General features: G+C 45.3%; 1 protein-coding gene across 1 annotated transcript in view; it reads right to left on the reverse strand.

Moving 5' to 3' along the window:
* PRSS12 (serine protease 12) overlaps positions 1-22,620 on the reverse strand; it is a 57,460-nt gene that overhangs the window by 29,940 nt on the left and 4,900 nt on the right. Inside the window, exons 2-4 of the mRNA XM_087816214.1 lie at positions 16,612-16,750; positions 14,033-14,211; positions 11,683-11,839 (exon numbers count right to left, since the gene is read on the reverse strand). Coding sequence (XP_087672340.1) covers positions 11,683-11,839; positions 14,033-14,211; positions 16,612-16,750 — 475 coding nt within the window. The remainder of the gene's footprint in view (positions 1-11,682; positions 11,840-14,032; positions 14,212-16,611; positions 16,751-22,620) is intronic.

The raw sequence follows: 22,620 nt of genomic DNA on the forward strand, positions 1-22,620 counted from the left end.
CACGTAACATAAAACTTATCCTTTGAAGCATTTTCAGTGTGCAGCTCAGTGGCAGTGAGCACATTCACACTGCTGTGCAGGGGCCCCCCCACCGCCTCCAGGACTGTCCAGCACCCACACGGACACTCCACACTTCAGATGACCACGCTTGGGCCAGTGATGCGTAGGCAGGGTGTCGTGAATCCCTTCCTCCTCCCTGCTGACTCTAAGGCTGAGGTCATGGCAGGAGCCTGGGCACTATCTGGGGCCCTAGAGCCACACGAGGAAGACAGAACTCCAAGAAGGAGGAGCCAGGCCCCGATGACTGCAGATCCCGGACCAGCCCTGAGCCGGCCGGCTCGGGTCCCTTTTCTTGAGAGAGAAATAAACTCTTGTTTATGCCTCTGCTACTTTCAGTTCTTAACGCCAAACATATTTCCTAATGAAAACACCCCTTCACTCAAATTATTTGTACTGACTTTACTTCTCCCATGATTCAGAGGGACACCACCTTCTAGAACCCAGATTCCCGGGGAGACGACCAGAGTTGCCTGTCAAAATGACTGACTTAGGAAACGGCATCTCAGCACCCTTTAGCCTTTTCATTGTTAGACGGGAAATTTAGATTTTTTTTTTACATATATGTTTACTGATTTCAGAGAGAGGAAGGGAGAGCGAGAGAGAGAAACATCAACGATGAGAGTCACTGATCGGCCGCCTCCTGCACGCCCCCTGCTGCGGATGGAGCCCGAAACCCGGGCGTGTGCCTTGACCGGGAATCGAACCAATCTCCTGGATCTTAGGTCGACGCTCAACTGCTGAGCCATGCCCGGCTGGGCTGGAGCATTTAGATTTTTCGTTTACTTTTAATGACTCTGCACTTATTCCCCACTATTCTTCTTGCCCTTTTCTCGTAACATTACAACTATCTTGAGAACTTACAACCAATTATATTGAAAAAGAAAGTTTGCTGAATAGTTATAATATTTCAGTAATGGTAAAGTCTTGAATAGGAAACTTTGGTTAAAGAGCAACTTGTTTGACTAATTTTATTAGATACTATGAAAATTTCTCTTAAGAGAACACTTCTTTAAAAAAATCTGAACGTTAAACACTTTAAATACCATTAGAACAAATACATGTTCCGTTCCACCCGACCCACTTTCTGTGCAGCACTCAGGTGGGGCACCCAAGGGGAGCACGCAGGAAAGTTCACAGGAGGGGGTGCTAAGGAAGCTGAGGCGAAGGGAAAACAGGTTAAGGAGGGAGTCTTGGTGGAGTTAGTTTTATAATTCAGAATGTTGACACTGACTCACGAGCTGGTATTTGCCATACAGTGGATAGGGAGAAGTCTCTCCCAACAAATATTAAAGATTAATATCTACAGCTAAGTGCATAGGTTCCAAAGAGAGAAAAAAGAAATCCTAACACAAGTGATACTGTAAAAATGACATGATTTTGTGAGTGCATTTGTTTTATAAGGGAAATATAATGACAGAAGAAAAAGCCATTTCTAGTCTTCTGGAGAGAAGCTATTAATGTTCAGTTATTAGGATTTTATGTTATTATTTTATTTTTATTGTTGAAAGTATTACAGATGTCTCTCTTTTCCCCCCATTGATCCCCTCCAACCTGTACCCCTCCCCGCAGGCGTTCACCACACTATCTGTGTCCATGGGTTATGCATATATGCATATAAATTCTTATGTTAATCTCTCCCTACCCACTCACCCACCCACCCTCACCTTCCCGCAGAGATCCATCAGTCTGTTCCATGCTTCTATGTCTCTGGATCTATTTTGTTTATCAGTTTATTTTGTTCATTAGAGTCCACATATGAGTGAGATCATGTGACACTTGTCCTTCTCTGACTGGCTTATTTCACTCAGCATAATACTCTCCAGGTCCCACCATACTGTCTCAGAGGGTAAGGGATCCTTCGTTTTTACAGCTGCATAGTATTCCATGGTGTAAATGTCCTAGAAGATGCTTATTATGATTTCAATCTTCTTGAACTTGTAGAAACTTGTTTTGTATCCTAACATGTGGTCTATCTTTGGAGAATGTCCCGTGTGCACTTGAGGAGAATGCATATTCTGCAGCTTTGGGGGGAAATGTTCTGTAAATGTCAATTAAATCCATCTGATGTCATGTATCATTTAGTCACTGTTTCCTTGTTGATTTTTTGTCTGAAAGATCTATCCAGTAACATCACTGAGGTGTTAAAGTCCCCTAGTATGACTGTATTGCTGTTGATCTCTCCTTTAAAGTCCTCCAGAAGTTGTTTTTTCCCCCAGCTTGTGTGAGTCTTTTGTTCTGAGGTGAATCTCTTGTAGACAGCATATATTTGGGTCTTGTTTTTTCATCCATTCAGCTACCCTATGTCTTTTGATTGGGGCATTTAATCCAATTACAGCAGTTCCTTTAACATTTCTTGCAGTGCTGGTTTGGTGGTAATAATTCCTTTAACCTTTTTTTTTTGTCTGGAAAGCTCTTTATTTCACCATCTATTTTGAATGATAGCCTTGCTGGATAGAGTTGTCTTCGTTTCAGATCCTTGTTTTGCATTATCTTGAATACTTCATGCCATTCCCTTCTGGCCTACAGAGTTTCTGATGAGAAGTCAGCTGACAGCCTTATGGGAGCTCCTTTGTAGGTAACAGATTGCTTTTCTCTTGTTGCCTTTAATTGCTAAGGGAAAACTCGGTCTACAATGGCTGACAGTTTCCCCTGGGGCCTCCTGCTATGTTCCCATGAGCACCAAACCAGAAAGGGTTTTTCCCTGCCCTAAGCAAGGTATAGCTGCCACATAGGCAGAAGCATGTGTGTTATATAACTCCTTGTATGACTTGCTCTGGGCTCAGACTTTACAGTTGGACTCCTCTGGGCCCGCCAGCATAAAAAAACCTCCGGAACCCCAAGCCTCCGAGTGCCGCCTGGTCTTTCCCTAAGGTGGGCGTCTCCTGTTCCGCAACATAATATTCTCTCATTGCTTGAATTCTTGGCATTATAATTATGATGTGTCTGAGTGTGGGCCTCTCTGGGTTCTTCTTGCTTGGGACTCTCTGTGCCTCCTGAACTTATGTGACTTTTTCTTTCACCAGGTTAGGGAAGTTTTCTGCCATTATTTCTTCAAACAGGTTCTCCAACCCTTGCTTACTTTCTAGATCTTCAGGAATTCATAAATATGCGAATATTGTTACATTTCATGTTGTCCCATAGCTCCCTTAGACTGGTCTCCTGTTTTTTAATTGTTTTTTTCTTTTTGGTTCTCTGATATTTTTCCTACCCTGACTTCTAATTCACTGATCTGATCCTCAGCCTCCTCTAATCTACTGTTTATTCCTTCCAATGTTTTTGTTGTTTTTTTAAATTTCTACTACGTCATTCTTAATTTCCTTCATAATTTCTATATCTTTTCTCATGCTGTTGAGCATCCTTACAATTATTATTCTGAACTCTTTATCTGATAGATTGCTTATCTCCATTTCATTTAGCTCTTCTTCTAGAGAATTATTTTGTTCTTTCATTTGGAGCTTGTTTCTTGGTCTCCCCATTTTGGCTGCCAGTCTGGATTTGTTTCTATGTATCAGGTAGATCTGCTAAGACCCCCAGTCCTTTGGATGGCCTCTGGTTCAACCCAATGTAAGACGCTGTTTATGACTGGCCTTGAGTACCCTGTTTGCTGTAGAAACTCCACAGGGTGGGGCCGCTAATTGTTATCAGCCTCAGGCAGTAGAAACTCCATGGGAGCGGGGCCAGAGGTTTTCCAGCCGGGTAGGGCAATTGCTTCCTCCCCAGGCAAAAGCTGCTTGGAAGGTAAATGTCTGCCAGAGAAAGATGTCCTCTGCTGTATAGGGGAATGACTCAGTACCAGGGTCCAGATGGATGCCCTCTGAGATCTATTCCCCCAACCAGCCCCCCTGGATTCTCCTCACACTGCTCTAGTCCACTCTGCCTCCACCAGAGCCCAAGGTGAGTGGCTGCACACTAAGCTTTGTGCATTGGCTCTTTAGGAGGGTGCCTGCATTTCCAGCCCTCTCTCCCTGGCAGACAAAGATACTACACTGCTTTGTACAACCAGACATTATGTGGGCACCTTTCTCAGTTCTGGTGCTATGGGCTGGGGAGCCCAGCTTGGGGTTTAGACCCCAGAGTCCTCAGTGGGAGCCCCCCACAGCTGAGATCTCCCTTGGGACCTTCAGCTGCTGCCTGTGGGAGCCCAGCCAGCCCTCTCGCGCCTTCGCACTTCCTACCAATCTCTATGTGGTCTCCCCTTTTCCTCCCTGGTTATGAGGGTGCTCTCCAGCTCATCTTCAGTTGCAGTTAATCTATTTTAGCTGTAGTTCCAGTTTGGTCCTGGGAGAGTGTCAGTGTCATTTCCACTCAATCTGCCGCCATCTTGGATCTCTCCAGTTATAGTATTTCTAAAACAACGTGTTCAGTGGTTTCAATGTGGGGTCTATGTGCTCATAGAAGAGAGCAATCTACATAAATGTTCACGTTTACTGACCCCAGCAAGAGGTCGATTCTCTCCAAGCTGAATCTTTGCACAGCAAAAGTGGATGTGGGAACAGGTCTCAGTGTGAAGCTGGGCTCTAGGTGGGCTAACTCCTGGAACTTACCAAAACATTCCAGGCCTAACAGGTTTCTTTTTTAAAAAAAAAAATATATATATCTTTATTGATTTCAGAGAGAGGAAAGAAGAAGGAGAGAGAGAGACAGAAACATCAATGATGAGAGAGTCATTGATCAAGCCCGCAACCCAGGCACGTGCCCCGACCGGGAATCGAACCCTGATTGCCTGGATCCCAGGTTGATGCTCAACCGCTGAGCCACGCCCAGCTGGGCCTAAGAGGTTTCTTTTAAATACAGAGATAGTAACTACTCCCTCACAGCGTTGTGAAAACTACACTGAAGTAGGAACTCAGTCAATGTTAGCTCCCTTTCCCTTCCCCGTCTGACACGTTCAGAAGCTTCCCCTACAGTTGATGGATAATATATCTTCAATGCTAAGCAATTCACCCAAAATTCACTTGGTATTTAGTTTAAACAAATACCACAGTTTCCATTCCTCCCACTCCCGAAAAGGCAGACCTGGGCAAGTGGTGAGGAAGATGGAATCAATTAAAATTTTAGCATTTCCTGGTTCTATGTTGTAAATATTTTTCCTTATTTATTTTAAAGTAACATATTTATGGAAGTAATTTGTAGCCCCTAAGCCACTGGACAAATCTGTGTTTTTATTATAGGACAATGGCCCAAAATATCATGAACTTGGGCTTTTTGTGGCAGAGCCTGGAGGACAGAGAGAGGAGGCTTCAGTGGTTTACTGTACTCTGTTTTACAGAAACAACAGTGTGGCCAAACAAGCTTGTTTTAGTAAAGAAAGCATTATGTCCTGAGGAAGAGATTTTTATACCAAAATGATCTTGAAATAGTAGGGTATACCGGCTGTGAAAAAATTAAATAGTTGTGACCTGTGAAGATCATGTGAAAGTCAAAGCTCCCTGTCGGGACCAATGCTCTATCCATTGGAACAAGCCCCACCCAGGGGCACACAGCTTAGGTCTCTGGGTGCTTTCTCTCACAGAGGCAGTGGGAGCCACAAAGCCTAGAACTTACTGTCCAGCCCTTTCCAGTAAAGCCCACACTGCCCCTGCCCCAGAGGAGCTGGTTCATGACAGCAGGTGGGATGGACCTAGGGAACACTGAAAGCGGAGAGATTGGACAGAGCCAGGGGACAGTGAAAGCAGGAGAGATCGGACGGACCTAGGGGACACTGAAGGTGGGACAGATCGGACGGACCTAGGGAACACTGAAAGTGGGAGAGACCAGACAGAGCTAGGAAACACTGAAAGCAGGAGAGATCGGACAGGCTTAGGGAAGACTGAAAGCAGGAGAGACAGGATGGACCCAGGGAAGACTGAAAGCAGGAGAGATAGGATGGACCCAGGGAAGAGTGAAAGTGGGAGAGCGGAGGAGGGAGCAGGATGCTGGTGGCCGGCAGGAGGAAGCAAGACAGGATGGCTGCGGGGAAAGGAGGTCAACAGCTTCCGTGGACCTTGGCCCTGGGATAAATGCTAGAAAAGAAAAAGATTTATTAAAACATTTTCAATGGGCATAAATCATTGCACCAGGATTTGGTGCTATAAGAACACCAGGGACTAATATGAGAAAATATAAAATGTGATCCCAAACTCAACAGAAACAAAAATAAATTCCAGATGTTTCAAAGATGTACACTGGAAGGAAGGGAGGGAGGGAGGGAGGGAGGAAGGGAGGGAGGGAGGGAGGGAGGGAGGGAGGGAGGGAGGAAGGAAGGAAGGAAGGAAGGAAGGAAGGAAGGAAGGAAGGAAGGAAGGAAGGAAGGAAGGAAGGAAGGAAGGAAGGAAGGAAGGAAGGAAGGAAGGAAGAGGGAGGAGGGAAAGGAGAAGGCAGCAGGCAGGCTAAAGAGCGACTAGAATAAAAACATTTCTCATAGCCTTGGGGTAAGATTCCCTGAGCAATATCAGAAACCTAGACTTCAGAAAACAAGGACTCAAGGAGTTAAATTTGACCACGTACAGATTTAAAACTCCTGTATAGCAAGACGCACTCTAATCAGAATCAAAAGGCAAACTGACACTCTGGAAGAAATATAGGAACTATGTAACAGCAACCAAAGGAAAAAACTCCTAGAAATTAACAATAATAATGTATTGTTATATTATAATGAAAGACAAAACAACCGATATGCACACACACACACACACAACAGGCTGCTCACACAAAAAGAAATATCTATGGCCACTGACCATGTGGTAAGATGCACAATTTACAGTGGCCAGATTAAAACTATAATAATGCATTTCTACCTACACCATTTTTAGAGATTTTAGAGATTAATATCATTTTCACACAATATTTACACTAAAAAGTTACAAACTCAAGGCTTTTTATCCTCAAGAAAAGGTAACCAACCAACCCTAAAATCACCCACTGGCAGAGTGACTCAAGACAGGCTGCACAGAGTAACTGAGATCCACCGTATCTCAAACGTTAAAGATGAGGTGGGCACTCTTTCAAAGACCACTGGGCTGTGTTATTTATTGTCTTCCTTATGTATTTACATACTTTCCACTGTTCATGAACATTATTTTAATGATCACAAAAATGTTTAATTAAACTAATCAGGGGGGAAAAACCCAACTCAAGAACAAAAAACATTAGGAAACGATGATGGAACACAAATTAGGTTTTCTAGCTAATGTTGAAGTTACTAAAATTAAGAAGATACTATTTACATACACACACACTCCTTCTGCCAGTCACTGGTACTTCCTGGTGCCATGGACTTCCAGGTGAATTCCAAAGAAAGTGATAATTCTGCCCTTAAAGAGACTGCAGCACTGGGGCAGCACCGTAAAGCCTGTGGGCTGAGGGCCAGTGCCCTGTGAACTGGATGAAGCTGCCTGCTCTGTCCTTCCTTGCGCAATGTCCCCACAGCCCTGGCAGTCCATCTGTGGTGGCAGCCCCCGTGCTGCCGGTGTCTTAGCCTCTGACTAGGGTAAATAGGGGAATAGGTGATCTGACAGAATACAGTTAGCGTTTCCTGTAACGCTATTTCAGCGACAGAACAGCAATCCCCAATAAACACAGAGCTGGTTCTATGTCCGATCCTCATCCGAGACATTCCTAAACCTACTTCACTAATCAGACTGTATTCGTATAAAGGTTTGTTGTTACTGTTTTTCATTTTAAAAAGACCAGATAAATAGCCCCATCAGACGAACAGCTTCACATGTGTTAGCTCATGTAACCCTTCCTAAAACCCATGACAGTACTCTCCCCACTTTACAGATGAGGAAACTGAGGCCCTGGTGTTAAGTCATTTGCCCAGGGCTACATCACTGCTGGATGGTAAAGCCTGCCTGGCTACCCAGCAGTCTCTGAGATGCTCTGCTATCTTCTGGCCTCTTGGGCCTTTTCAATGAGGTGCCCGTGGCCCCTCAAATACTGTCTATCTAAAACAGTCATTTACTTCTAAAAACTGACTTTTCTTTCTTGACTTCCCTATTTCTTTCAGCCCCATATTTGTATTTGTCCTTATTAACACATGGCTATTTTGCATAGTGTAATACGAAAGAAAAAATTTCTACATTGTGACCACTAACCTCCAGATTCTGGCTCTTGCCAACAGTCTGACGTCTGGATGCTGGGTAATCTCAGAGGGTCCAGCTTCCTCCTCTGTTAAACAGGCCTCTTTCCTGCTCAATAATTTCTTAGACCAGGCTATCTTTATGGTGAATTTTACCAAATATTTGAAAAAATTAAAGAACAGTAAAATAAAAAAGCAAAGCAAAAAATTTTTAAAAAGCAATTTGTACCAGAAGAATTTTTATTCTGGCCACCCAATAACATGATTTTCTAGGAAAATTTTATAGCAAGAAAAAACAAACAAACAAAAAACTAAGAGGAAAGAAGTGTTCACAATTTTTAAATTCCTACGTCAATTATGGCACATCCACACAACGAAATATGTAACAGCCCTAAGCTATGCTTTTACGAGTTCTGGAAGACATAAACAGGAAATGCTTTCATGTTAGTGCATAAAAGCAGCTCTAATTAGGATGTCTCCACCTGGAACTGCACGGTGTGCAGATGCGTCCTCAAGTTCAATTTCCTAACATCTGGCTGCCTTCTTTCCTGCTCCTCTCTCTCCAAGTTCTGGGTTAATCAAATCTCAGGATCTTAAGTACAGTAATTCCTCTGCAAATTTAGGAGGCTTGCCAGCTACCAAAATCTACAGACACCACTGAAAGATGAGCGTGAACAAAGACAGCATCTAACAAAGAAACTCATCGCCTCTGCAGGGAGGCATGAGGTAGTCTCCCTCTGGGAGACCAACAAAGCCATAAGACTGGGACGCGCTTCGCTCAAGAACGAATCATAAACGGGGACGAGCAACAGTCATGCTGTCTGCTTACCGTCATGTGCCACTAAAAACAATGCACCTAGAAGTACTGTGCTTCTAGGGAGCAAATTCTAGAGGAGGAGCAGTTGTAGAATGTTGTTTTAATGAGAGAATTATAAAACCAGGCGGAAGAGAGGCAAATGGACACCGTTGGCTGAGAGCGTCAGAGCACTTAACCGAGGAACGAATCTCTACCCAGCTGTGTGTGGGGTGGGGCACGGGTGGGGGGCGGCTGCACAAGCTTGGGGACGACTTTGTTGCCATGTGTATTTGGAGATATTTTTCCTTTCCTTTTAATCGCTCTTCCAAACATGAATCCCTCATACAAAAGACAGCACTGAGCTAATGCTTAAGAAACATGTATAAACACATGTAAACACGTGTAAACACATGAGAAGGAACCTGCACGCGTTCAGCACCAATATACTCTTCCTTGCGATTCCATCTGTGTTTTCTTTATGTAACAGACTGCTTGTCAACGGGGTCTCTGTTTCAGAGCTGTTTGTGTGAGTAGAAAAAATCTTTTCTCCTTTAGAATCACTTCTATAACTGTAAATATAATTAATATTCAATGTGTCATTTAAATGTTATATGCATTTTACTGAGCAAAAAGCTTTCCTCTTCCCCACAGAAATATAGTAATATGATTTAAAAAATGCCTGATAGCTGAAATTAGAGTAATACATACTATAACTGGTAATGTTAAATTGCTATTACTTACTGTACCCTCGAAATTCTTAAGACTTTGGACAAAGACATGGGCTTCTCAGTAACTCACATGAAAGTCAGTTAGCACATCCTGACCACGTAACTGACAGCCGGTGACTGCACACTTTAACCAGAGTGCTTTTAAAACGGGAAATTCAAAGGTACACCTAAGCAAGCAGGAGTTCTGGACGGAGGAACGGTGTCTGACACCCTCACTGCTAAATGGCCAGTATACTTGTAATGTTTAATAACGTCTTTCAATTGTAAGAGCTGCTAACAGAGTCCTGTGCACGTCCGCATGGCTACGCTTTCAGACACTCCAGCCACACAACAGGACGCGCTCAGAGGGGGAAGTGCAGCTAGGGGGCGCCACGGCCATCTATCTCCTCTGGTCCCAGGGCCGCACCCGCCAACCCAGGCTGCTCTGACTCCAACAGCACCTGAAGCCTGAGGGAAACGGATCCTGAAATTGAAACCCAATCAGAACAGTTTCAAAATATAGCCTTAAAATGTAATGATTAGCAATATTTTTCTCAGAAGCAGCTAGTTGGTCCTATTGCTGACCCACGGAAAGAGTGATCACAGTGCTCACACCACACCCTCAGCACCCCGAGCCATCAGTCCTACAGACCAGGCTGGTCCTGCTTGTGCCTGTCCACACGGGGACTGTGAAATGGCACTGAGGTCCTGGGGTCAGCGACGGGGGACTTCACTTCCCAGCGGAGGAGCTGGTGCTCGGCCTCAGTCTCACCATGGGGCAGCCAGAGCTGCTCCTGACTCCTGGCGAGACACGAGATGAGAATACATCACCTGCCATGACGTCCAGCCAGACTGCTTGCTGAGGTCCAATCCATCCTTCAGACCAAGGCTCCCATCCCAGGAGTTTCAAGAACCAAGGGAGCAAATATTGCCCCCAGGAGCGGGAGGCACTCTGCAGAGAAGCGGCTTGGTCCCTATGACAATCAGTGTCCCAAGGAAGAGTGTGCTCTGAACTCAGAGGGACCCTGAGGCCACTGCTCAGCCAGGACAAGGGCTGCTGCAGATGGACCTCCTGTCAGGACGTTGTGGGGCAGCTACGGAATCTGAATGTGATGGCTGTCAGACACTGTCGGGTGATTATTTGTGATCAGGGCAATCTGGCTACAATCTTATTTTTAAGAGATGCAGACAAGTATTTAGAGGTAAAATATCTGTATTTTACTTTAAAATACTTCAATATAAACACAGACTTTTTTAAAAGAGGAGTGACTGACTAAAACAACTGCAAAAAAATGAGTCGAGATGGTTCACATCTCAAAGGTGACAACTGTCAAGGAGGACGCGTCACTGGACAGACGGTGCCAGAGAGAGAAGCCCCCAAGTAAGTGCTCAGTGAAAAATCTCATCTCAGGTAAAATACCCAATTTTAAAAGCTCCCCTAAAAGAATTCAGAGACACCTGCAGGCTTGTTACACGGATGCCCAGAATCACTAGAGAGGGACTGGGGACCTGGAGTGGAGCACAGTGCCCCAGGACAGGCACCCCTGCGGACAGGAGCAGCAGGGAGCGCAGACCTTCACGGGCCTCCATGGTACTCGCTGCATCTGGCACCCACACGGGAATTATTTACTTTGCTCATCAATCAGCACCCTTTGTTCTGCACACACCTCACGAATAAGGAAGCTAGGGCAAGGCTCAGACCATGCTGGGGAAGAAGCTGGGCTCCATGATGCCATCCTGTGACGATGGGTCACCGTGAGCAACAGGTCGCCTTGGCGGGCAGCGCCGGCTGTGCCGGGAGCAGGGCAAAGGCTGTGCTGAGGAGCCTGCCAGGCTCAGCCTCTCTGGGGTATGAACTCCCTGGAACTCAGATAAAACTGGAGACTGTGGAGCACATGCGCACGTCCTCCCAGGGAGCCTGCAGCCCAGTGCGGGGACCAAAGCTGGCTTTCCCATGTGTTCAGGGACACGCGCAATCTGCACACACAGCACCCGCCTTCTGTATGGAAATATTAGATTCAGAAGTTAACGCAAACAGGACAAAAACAAGGAAATCGAACCTGAGGCCCAGCTGCCTGCAGACCACTTCTGCGTCTAGGTCATCCCACTGGTCGTCGCAGACGGTGCCCCACTGCCCGGCTCGGTACAGCTCCACGCGGCCCTCGCGCACACTGCTCCCGCCAGCCAGGCGCAGAACGGGGGAGGCTGGGCCTGCGCCTGGGAAAGCAAAGGCCGCAGAGTCACAGGGAACAGTAAGACTGGGTCCATCCTGCTTCCTTCCCAGTCTCGGAAACTGAGTAGCATTCACTAAGCCACTCCAGAGACAGCAGGCTCAGGCCGGTCCTGTCAGCACCCACTCGAGTCTAATGTACGCGTAAGTCAGCTAGCACTTATTAGCAAAAAATTAAAGACAGGTTTAATAAGCATAACTGCTCTCAACATTGTATATTAGCTTCTTACAATTGATGGCTAAATTATGGTAGAAAACAAATTTGCGTAAGTTATTGTGTGTATTTTCCTTTAAAAAACTTGGAAAATATAGAAAAAATAATTTAAAAATGTGTAAGTTTCTTAAGTTATTATATTTTCCCATCTCCCCACCCCTTACCACTGTGGTAAGTTTAGAGATGAAAGGAAAACAAAATATTCTAAGAGGGCTTTAAAATCACCTACAACCCAGAACGATTATGACATATTACCTTACATTTTTAATGTCATGTTTTATTTTAAAACATGTGGCTTTTCTGGTTTTATAATTGTGAAAATACAGAAAAGCTCAAGGACAAAACTGAGTCAACATCCCACATCCTCCCAACAAACCCACAAAGAATCATTTGAAAGAAAATTCCATGAGATAGCTGACTCATGTTTAACTTTTGGACAAATAAAACCCCCAGATGTTTTCGTGGAGGTTGCTGTTTCCCATGTTCAGTGCCCACACAGTGTCCTGCTCTGCACGTGCTGGAAGGGCATAGGTACCAGGAGACAAGACACTAAATGTAATTTCCCAACTAAAAAAAAATGCATTAAAGTCTGCTCTGGGCCTTGAGGCAGACTCAGTGTTTGCTGGTTTGAGCTATTTGCTTTCTTGGTCTCATTTACTTTTCCATAAGAGTATCTTTCTCTCATTCTCACTTCAAATTTATCTCAAGCTTCTATATTTTATATAGGCTGATAAATGACCTTAAATTTATCTTTGTGACCATAATTTAAACAAGTGGATAGCTTATAGAGAGTAGAAATAACTTTTTAAAAGTAGAGAAATCTACCAAAAGAAGAATAGTTATTGTTTTTAAGATTTTGCTTACCTCACTACCTGAAAATGTTGACCATTTTATCAATCAGGTTAACCCAGAATACAAGCAATAATCTACAAAAAGGCAGTGCACTGTAGAGCCCAAGCCACACCATCCCAAAGACTCAATACACACACCTTTACTGGCCAAAAGCAGCCTCAGCCAAAGGAACAAGGGAAGAGAAGGGAAACCTACGAGACATCCAGGTGGAACATGCGCCCGGCCACCCAGAAAGGTCTGCAGGTCTCAGAGCACATCCTGCACAGCCCCACACACCCGCACAGCTCCCCACAAGCCCTGCCTGGCCCCACACCCCCTGCAGGGTCCTCATTCCACAGCGGCAAGGGTGCCTCCAGACAGCTCACAGTGAGGACAGTTTCTAAACTGGGTCTCTAGGTTCTGTGGTGGGAGCTTCTCTCTCCCTCTCCTGACACTTGCACTCAAACAGAAACCACTGCCCAGGGCTGGCTGCTAGCACTTCAAGACCTGGGACATCTGGTCACACTGCTGTCTCCCAGGAAAATGCAAAAAGGGATTCTGTGTCAGTGTGGTGGTTCCGGGTTGTGATCGCACATTAAAATACACCACAGTCCCCAGAAAACCCACCCGCCTTTGTGAGGGCAGCTGCTCCCCCTCTTATGTTCCTATGAACGCATGTGTATCTGTGGACTGAAGCCGTTCTGCTGGCCACCTCATGCCTGTACATGGTGCTTAAAGGTCATTCCATAAAACCCAAAGGGGAACTGGCACCATGATCACACTTCCCCCTATAAAGCGGAAACATCTTGCTATAGTTGCTGCATTTATCTTTGGTCTCAAGCTGATTTTCTACCATGACGCCATCATGATTTTCCGTTACCAAAACAAGTGTTTCCTACCCAGCATATAATTTTTCTGTGAGCAAGTTAGATAAAACAGAAAGCATGCTAATTGTGAGGTTGAACGGAATTCAATTTGTCAGACACACTCCTACGAAGACTGTGAGTGAAGAACGCGCTGGCTCAGGCTCACGTCTGTATGTACACCTCCCGGGAAGGGGTTTAAGGAGACGCCTTTATCATCTGGACTCACGCTGAAAACACAATGAAGGGAAACAAGAACATATCTTTTTTACCATGGGAAGAGCTGCACCTGACAGCAGCTGCCATCTTCTGAGGACACGCCCCGCCCTGCCAGGTGTCCTTTTCGCAGAGCAGAATGTTTTCTTCATCTCCGCGGCAACGGACGCTGCTCCAGTGAACGGGAGCAAGGCCCCGGCCGGAAAACGGGGTGTGTTTCGCCACTCCTTTTCTTCTGCAAGTACAATGATCGATGTTAGGTTTATCAAAGGTAGGAGAATTTTTATCAAATCATTTAGATATTTTAAAATGGAAGAAATCCATAAAGATGGAAGAGTAAGAAAAAGAGAAACATATGGATTACATAAGTTTCAAGGAAATCACACTCGGGTGGATGGCCCATGGCCATCTTCTTAGTAATCTTGAACCACCAATGAACGGCATGCATAGGCCTTGGCTGTCTACGGCTGATGTTAGAAGAAAATGGGCAGATACAACGGAGATGAAAAGGGGACCTGGGTGGCTGTGGGAGGAGTATGTCACTGCCTGAGACCTGTAGTCTAGAATGGACTCAGCTCAGATCACTCCTCGCTGAGCCTGTCCAGGCTGCCTTCGGACATAGGAAAGAAGTCTGGGTGCTCAAAGAGTCCTTCTTACTCCCATATGTTAACCTAGATTTTCAAAATGATTATTATTACTGTGTCTAAGCAAGCTAGTATCAAGAGAAGTCCATCCACATTTTTAAAACCTTATATACAGTATATGCTAGAAGCCTTTGAAACTAATTAATAAATTAATAACATGCAGATAAGCTCTGCTTTTAACACATCTAATTGACATGCTTTTATATGTACAAATAGAAATTAAATTTTAAAAAGATTTGATGGTAACCTGATTAACATGGTAATCTCTAGAACTGTCTCCATGCAACAGCTTCCATCCACCCCACAGTAAATATTTGGAGTATGTCTAAAACATGACTGTGTCCCCAGGCTGCTCTGCTCCTACTGTGAAACTCTGACTAAAAGTGACCACTCAGTCCAGCTGGTGTGGCTCGGTGGTTAAGAGTCCGCCCATGAATGGAGAGGTCACCAGTTCAATTCCCTGTCAGGGAACATGCCCGGGTTGTGGGCTGGATGCCCAGTAGGGGGAGTGCAGGATGCAGCCAATCGATGTTTCTCTCTGTCCCTCTCCCTTCCTCTCTCTCTCAAATCAATAAAATCATATTCAAAGAACAAAAAACAAAAAAATACAAGGTACCACTCAGAGATGCTGTAAGCAACACAGTTGTCTGAAGTGTGCGTTTGCAGAACGGAGGTCTGTGCACTCTCGTCCGTCGGTGGACTGGTAGCCACCCTGGACTCCACCATCCACTACATGCTCTTGCTTCTCCAAGTCAGAGCCTCAGGGCACAGTGTTCCTCTTGGATTCTCAGGGGGAACCAAGGCACACACAGATGTTTGTATGAAGGAAGACACTGACGTCTACACACTGGTCACAACCTCAGGCTCTCCAAGAAAAAGCGTCAACATTCTTTGTGCGAAAAACACCCATTGATACAATCAGTAACTAACATTCCTAAACAGCGCACTTACATGCCCCGGCCTTCTCCTTCCCAATTTATACCCACGCTCGCTTTTAAAACTAGTTAGGTAATTAGGTACATTAACCCTGTTTGCTGCTCTAATAGCATCAAAAGTCCAAACAAAACGTAAGCCTTCAAGGTTTGCCTCTATTACACGCATTCCTCCCCCTCCTCATGGGAAGGCAGGAGCAAACTGGCAAAGATCTTACCAATTTCACTAGAGTTGAGCAACGTTTTCATTGCTATCATGGTACTAGATATTATCACTCTCTGATTATTAATGCAGAATATTTGACAACTGCAAACCTTTCTTTCAGGCTTTTAGACCTGCACTTTTTATAACAAGATATTTCTGATGTTTTCTAAAGATCTCTGGACATAAAGGCCAAGAAAAACATACGGCACGTGTAGTTAGAAAAAGAAATGAAACACAAAATCAGAACAATAAGAATAACAAAATAAAACTTTTGTTCCAAAACGGAGCCCCTGCTCCTGGTGAAACCCCTGGGCCCAGGCACCGAGGTGCTGGGCCTGGGGCCAGCATGGGCACTGATCTGTTTTAGTGAGAGTGCTCAGGGTTGCGGGGAGCCAACGTCACCCCAAACTATCGGGACAAGAGCACAGGTGAACGTCACCTCCCTCACACAGAAACACGGAATCTGGGGGGGCTGAAAGGAGAGAGAGAAGAGCAAGGGGCAGCAGCCTAGGACTACACAGCTCCTGAGGAATTAGTTCTGGAACCAGAGGCCCTGCTTCCTAGGACTAAACAACCGTCTGCTTAAAGAGAAAGACCAAAAGTTGGTTTCTACTCCTGCCCACCAAGCATGGCCCACTTCCTGCCGGCAGGGGTAGCGAGATGTGGGGTGCACTGTGAGTACACGCGGGGTGCCAGCTCATTCCCTCCCGGCCCTTCCTCTGGGCTCTGCTGAGGAAAGCGAGAGTGAGACTGGGGAAGGAAGAGGGGCCCTTTCCACAGTAACTCGGTGCGCGTCATTCTCGGACACTCGCAGGCTGGCCTGTGCGAGGACAGGACCAGGGCGGGGAACTCACCCCAGCTGCAGCTGGTGACAGACGACGGCAGCATCGGCGTCATCCCAGTGGCTGCTGCAGACTGTGCCCCAGGCTCCACTGGCAAACACCTCCACTGTGCCTTCCAACTCATCCGGGCCACCACGAAGTCGCACCAACCCTGAAATGCAGAAGGACCCCAGGCCCTTTAATGGCGATGATCGAGTGAACGTACTAGGCGGGCCCTCACTTAACATACTTCTCCACGGAGGTGGCGCAAGACCAGCCAGAGTGGCTTGGCCTCCACTCTTCAGCACGAGGCTCTTCCTTTAAATGAGGATTCGGCAGGGCTTATGGGGTTTAGTGGGGTTTTTGGTGGGAAAGGGGGTAATTAACACACTCATGTCAATGCTAATTACACTGCAGTTTTTATCTGGGCGAAGAGAAAGTGCAGCTGTAATTTGAAGGGGAAGTGGGAGTGCGTGACTGACTCCGACACCGCATCCCGAGCCGCAGGTTACATCTGCAGGAAGCTCTCACCCCTCACACATCACCTCCCGTCCCCACGTGAGCTCATGTAAGGAACAGAAACAAAATTCAGGGCTCTGCCCGTAACTTCGCTGCCACTGTCTGGGTCCTATCTCCTTCTACCTGATTTCTTCCTCCACGAGAAAACAATAAAATGCTTTTCCCCCTTCAAGCAGCATAAACCAAAGATATGGCTATGATTCCCAAACCGTGCTTGCGTGGAAACAGGCCTAACGTCAGTCTGAGGGGACCGTCACCAGGTAGAGTGGCTGGAGTGACTTCCCCTCACAGACCATCCCCACCCAGCTGCTCCATCGCCCACGGTTTGAGTCACCTTTTCAGGCTTAAAAGGGGCAAAATTTAAGTTCAAGAACCACTCGGAAAATAAAACGTTAAGTTCCATTCAGTGTGGACCAGGCCCTGCACTGCTCTTCCCGTTGGCCCTGGCGGACGGGGCCGATTCCTAGGGCAGCAGCTGGCAACAATGTCCGAGGGAATCAAACTCGGACAGCTGAAGAATTTCACAAAATCCTGTGAAAAGTCACTTAGAAATGCCTTTACCTTCATAGGTAAAGAAATTAAGTCCTACCAAAAAAATCCCGGTATGTTTTGCATATTTCAAAGTTATTATATTTGGATTTAAAACAATTTTCCAAAAACACTCGATTCACAAACGATCCCTTCATCTCACTAGCACCAGCCTTGTCACCAACAACTATTCTTCCCACATCACCATCCCCGAACACGTAACTAAGAGAAGCATCCTATTTCTCATGACAAGCAGTCATTTCATTCAAAGGAAAGGGGACGATAAATGGAGACAAGCACCACGGCCGGATCCTGACTGTTCGGGGAGAGCGTGGGCCTGGCGCTACCGGGCAGGTCATCTGACACCCTGACCTTCAGTTCAGGCTGGGCAGAGGAAGCGGCTCAGAGCAAAGTGTGAACCGCTGAGCACTTTTAAAGGGACACAGCTGAAGAGTTTGGCTGAACTTCAGTATGTTTTAATCACAAGACCTCTTCTACACAAAGCCACATAAATCACCATAGTATGTATATCACCAATGCCAGCAGTTTATTTCATTCCAAGGAATCTGTTTGTTTACCTCAAACCGACATTATCTGAGATAATACATTTAATCTATTATCTCTTTATTAACCCAAAGCCACCACCACCAAATTACTCATGTCAAAGGTTGGAAGAAAGATCTGGTAGTGAAAACAAATGGAACTCAACTTAAGCAGGTTAAATAACCCTAATGAATGTAAAAGGGTGCCTCAGTCACTAACCAGCAAGCAAGAAGAAAGGATTAGGCAGCCAGAGGCAAGAAGGAGGAAACTGCATAAAGCCTGCTGTCACCAGGACATCAGTCTGAGACAAAGACAGTGCTGGCAGGCCCCCAGCCATCTCTCCCGCCACTTCTCAGGTGCTGCAAACCTGCCCGAAGCCTGCTCCCCGGAGCTGCATCTGTTGGACAGTAGGGACCTGCAGCTCTCCTCCAGCTTCCCTTCAACAAGTGACCACAGATGCCTGCAGGCAGGAAAGGCAATCTGCATGCCAATGACTGATAAATTCTCCTCCAGAATCCACACAGCACCGGAATCCACACAGCACCAGCACCCCCAGTGCACACCTTCCTGGCAGCTCCCTCCAGCCAGTTTATCCCTCCCTGAACAATTTCTAAAGTACTCTGAGACATCTACCTTGCACTCAGAGCATTTCCTAATGGTTATAATTCTATGAGGTCCTCAATTCTTCTAAAATTTTGTGCAAGAGTTTTCTGGCATGTTTTTTTAATCAATATAGCCCTGACCTTGTGGCTCGCCGGTTGGCTGGAGCGTTGTCCTGTACACCAAAAAGGCTGCGGGTTCCATTCTCGGTCCGGGTGCATACAGGAGGCAACTGATCATGGTTTTTTTCTCACATTGATGTTTCTCTCTCTCTTTCTCTTTTTTTCTCTCTCTTTCTCTTTTTTTCTCTCTCTCTTCCTCTCTCTCTAAAATCAATAAAAGCATATCCTAGGGTGAGGATTTTTAAAAAGTCAGTACAATATGTTCCAAAATGATAAAAGTGTGAACATAACTTACACTGTACACATTTAAAGTAAGAAGTTATTTCTTTGTTTTGGTTTTACTTTGTTCTTGCTTCATTTATTCTCTTAAAATGGTTGAGGCGATGGAGATTCTGAAAACAGTAATTCATTTCCCTCAGCTTATGGCTGAGGACACTGTGGACCAGTCACCTGAGCAGCTGCAGAGCAGTGGGTACTGTCCCCTGATCCCCCACCACTGCACCTGGTCTCCAAACTCGGGCAAAGAGCCTGCGGCATAACAAGCGCCTGCTGCTCCTGCTGGATCAGTCACTTTCAGAGTTGTGCCGCGCCGGCTTTCACCACGCTGTGTGAGAGATGACAGCCAATCTGGCCAGCGTTCTGTGGGAAGACGTCAGCCAGCAGGAGCACAGGGCAGCCTGGAGAGTCTGTGCTGGGGACACAGGAGAGGGGCTTCCCGGCTCTCCTTTGAGCCCGGGCCTCCAGGGGGCACCGCTCTGTCCTATGAGCTGCACAAATGTTAGGAGGAGCATGCGTTTGCACAAACCTATGGGTGCACAATTACAAGGTAAAGAGGGAAAATATCCTTAGCTCAACGGAAAAAAAAAAAAAAAAGAATAAAGCAATCCAGAAAGGTCACCACCTGGTGAACTCATTTCCATTGCTAACATACTAACAATAAAATTCTTCAGGTACATTCTAGGCCAATTTCTTTGTTTGGCAAATGTTCAATTGTCACAGTCTCTTACTATGAAAACCTGACCCCCTTCCTTGGCTCCCACGCTCTCCTCCAGCTGAGCACTCCATGTGCTCCCACCAGTCTCAGCTAACGTCTCTGGACCACACCCCAGCGACCCAGGACTAGGCTGTCTTTAAGTGTCTCAAGTGCCATTTGGGTGGAAACTCCTCTAAATATTCCTATTTTTAAAATGTGTTACCAGTAATAATTGATAATCTGAAGTCTCAAACGGAGGTTTTAGGTCAACAGTAACAGGCATAACCAATATACAGACCAAACCAGTAATAGAAGAGTCTGCAACTGTAAAGCTACTCATGATGGCAAGTCATGGACAGGAGCCCTGAGCTCCTGAAATGAACTGGTGCAAAAAATAGTCAAAAAGCAGTCCATTGTAACAAGTCTGCTGGTACAACCACCTAAAGGTGAAACGTGCCCAGGTCCAGGATTGATCAGAATTCTGCTATCTTGTCTGCCAAACATGTGGAATTTACTGTCCTTTTACTATACTATTATTTTTCTTCCATGTAGATATATCTTCAGATTTATAAAGAAAAGGGAACAGAAAAGATTCATGTTAAAGAAATTTGCTTTATGGGCAACTTTGCTGAAAAACAGAAATTCCCCAAACAAAAAGACACTGCAGAGGGGTTCCCTCTGACCATTTCACCAGTCTCAGTCGATGCAGGTAATCTAGAGAGGCACATCAGGCTAGATTAAAATTCCCCTCAGTCTCAGTGGGTTTTCGGTTCTTAAGGCTACTGTAATGGGTTGAATTCTGTCCCTCAAGAAGATGCTGAAGACCTAACTCCCAGGACCTATGGATGTGACCTTATTTGGAAACAGGGTCTTTGAGGATGACCATTTAAGATGAGGTCATTAGGATGGGCTCTAATGCAGTATGACTGGGTTCTTGTAGAAAGGGGAAATTTGGGCACAGACACACACAGGGGGAGAACACCACTTGAGACTGCCATTACCCACCCCCAGTCAAGGAGCTACCAGAGGGTGGGAGAGAGCCCAGGAACAGAGCCTTCCCTGGGCCCTCAGGCCTGGCTCTACAGACACCTTTATCTTGGGCTTCTAGGGTCAAGAACTGTGAACCAATAAGTTCCTGTTGTTTAAGCCTCTTGGTTTGTGGGACTCGTTACAGCAGCCCAAGCAAACTAATCAAGCCATCATGGTGTCCCCTCCCTGGACAATCTACCTCCTCACACTCCAGACTTCAGGGAGGCCTACAAGAAATAGCAGGAAAGAAACCAAAGGTCAGCTATCTTTGTTCTCTAAATCCAGCTCACTCCAAAGTAAACCAAGTGAAAAGATAGGCCTCCTTAGTTACCTTCTCAAGATGTACTTACAGAATAGCACTGACTCACCTGAAGAGGAAGAAAAACACAGCAAAAACAAAGACCTGTCTCCATAGGGTTTTCTGAATAGAACTGATAATACATATTTTAATCTTTTAAAAATCAGTTTGACAAATGAGTAAAAGAAAATTAACATTATCACATAAACCCTTTCTCATCTATTACTGAACTTCACAGAGGCACAAAATAATAAACTTTGGTCATATCTATTGTTCCGGTGGAATCAGAAAAAATGCATGCTGGAGACATCGAGCTATCATCTAATCCTTGATAGGAGCATATGTAAAACTGACAGCGACATAGAAATTTCAGTTTATGATCTATTAGAAAAAAGAAAATGTCTATTACATGTTGGACAATTTAGTACACACACGTCACATGTGAGTTAAACATAATCTATGTCTTATACCAAAAGCAACACTGGAATACACTAAATGTTTCTTAAGTACAGTTGGTGGGGGCTAGATTAATTCTGATGTTATTTTCTTCCTACACTCTACCTGACAACACTAAGGTATACTACTATTTTTGTCTATGATTATATTTCCCCATAACTGAAACCAGTTTAAGCATGGTGAAACAGATTTTACTGAAATCATGCCACGTCAAAATGAAATAAAATTATTTTTAACATATGGAGCAGTCCCCTGCACAGAGATCCAACAGAGCTGTATCTGCCTCCATTAGCTCACATCTATAATTCATACTAATTGCCATGTATTATTTATGTAGATACTGTTAGTACTGAGAAAAAAAAATCTGAACTGGTCTAGTTCAAAATACGAGCATATCCTCTGAATAGCAATTCTACCCATTTACACTGGGCTTATCAGAAACTTGTAAATCTTATCAAGTATTCTCTGGTTTGGAACATTATACAGTATTATACAAAAGAAGAAGACTCTATGCATTAATTTATGGTGTACTAACAACAGATGAATGTACCCACCCTCGCAGAAACCTCACAAGCGATGTGTGAGAACTGCTCAGGCGTGAACAGATGGTACGAGTGTCACCATCATACGTATATCACTGGGAGACGAAACAGGCTCCACCTCAAGTAACCCTCTTCTGCCTCCCGGGGCGGGAATCACAGGAAAGGCAATGAAAATGCTCAGGATTCTTCTGACACCTCAGCCGGCCTGTGGGTGTCCTCAACCCGAGGACACGGGTGATTTCTTAGGCATCTTTGTAAAGTCTGCTCCTGGTGTGAACTCAGCAAACATTCAGTGACTCTACCCTCACCTTGTTACATGAATCAGCATTTTCCACTCTTGGTAATCCTAATAAAAAGTACTGAGGCTGAATGTGTAGGCATGGCTTGTAGGAGGAAAAATCTCATTACTTTAGTGCTTTGCATACAATAATT

Source organism: Miniopterus natalensis, chromosome 4 (genome assembly GCF_054644295.1).
Source record: "Miniopterus natalensis isolate mMinNat1 chromosome 4, mMinNat1.hap1, whole genome shotgun sequence".
Taxonomy (NCBI): Eukaryota; Metazoa; Chordata; class Mammalia; order Chiroptera; family Miniopteridae; genus Miniopterus; species Miniopterus natalensis.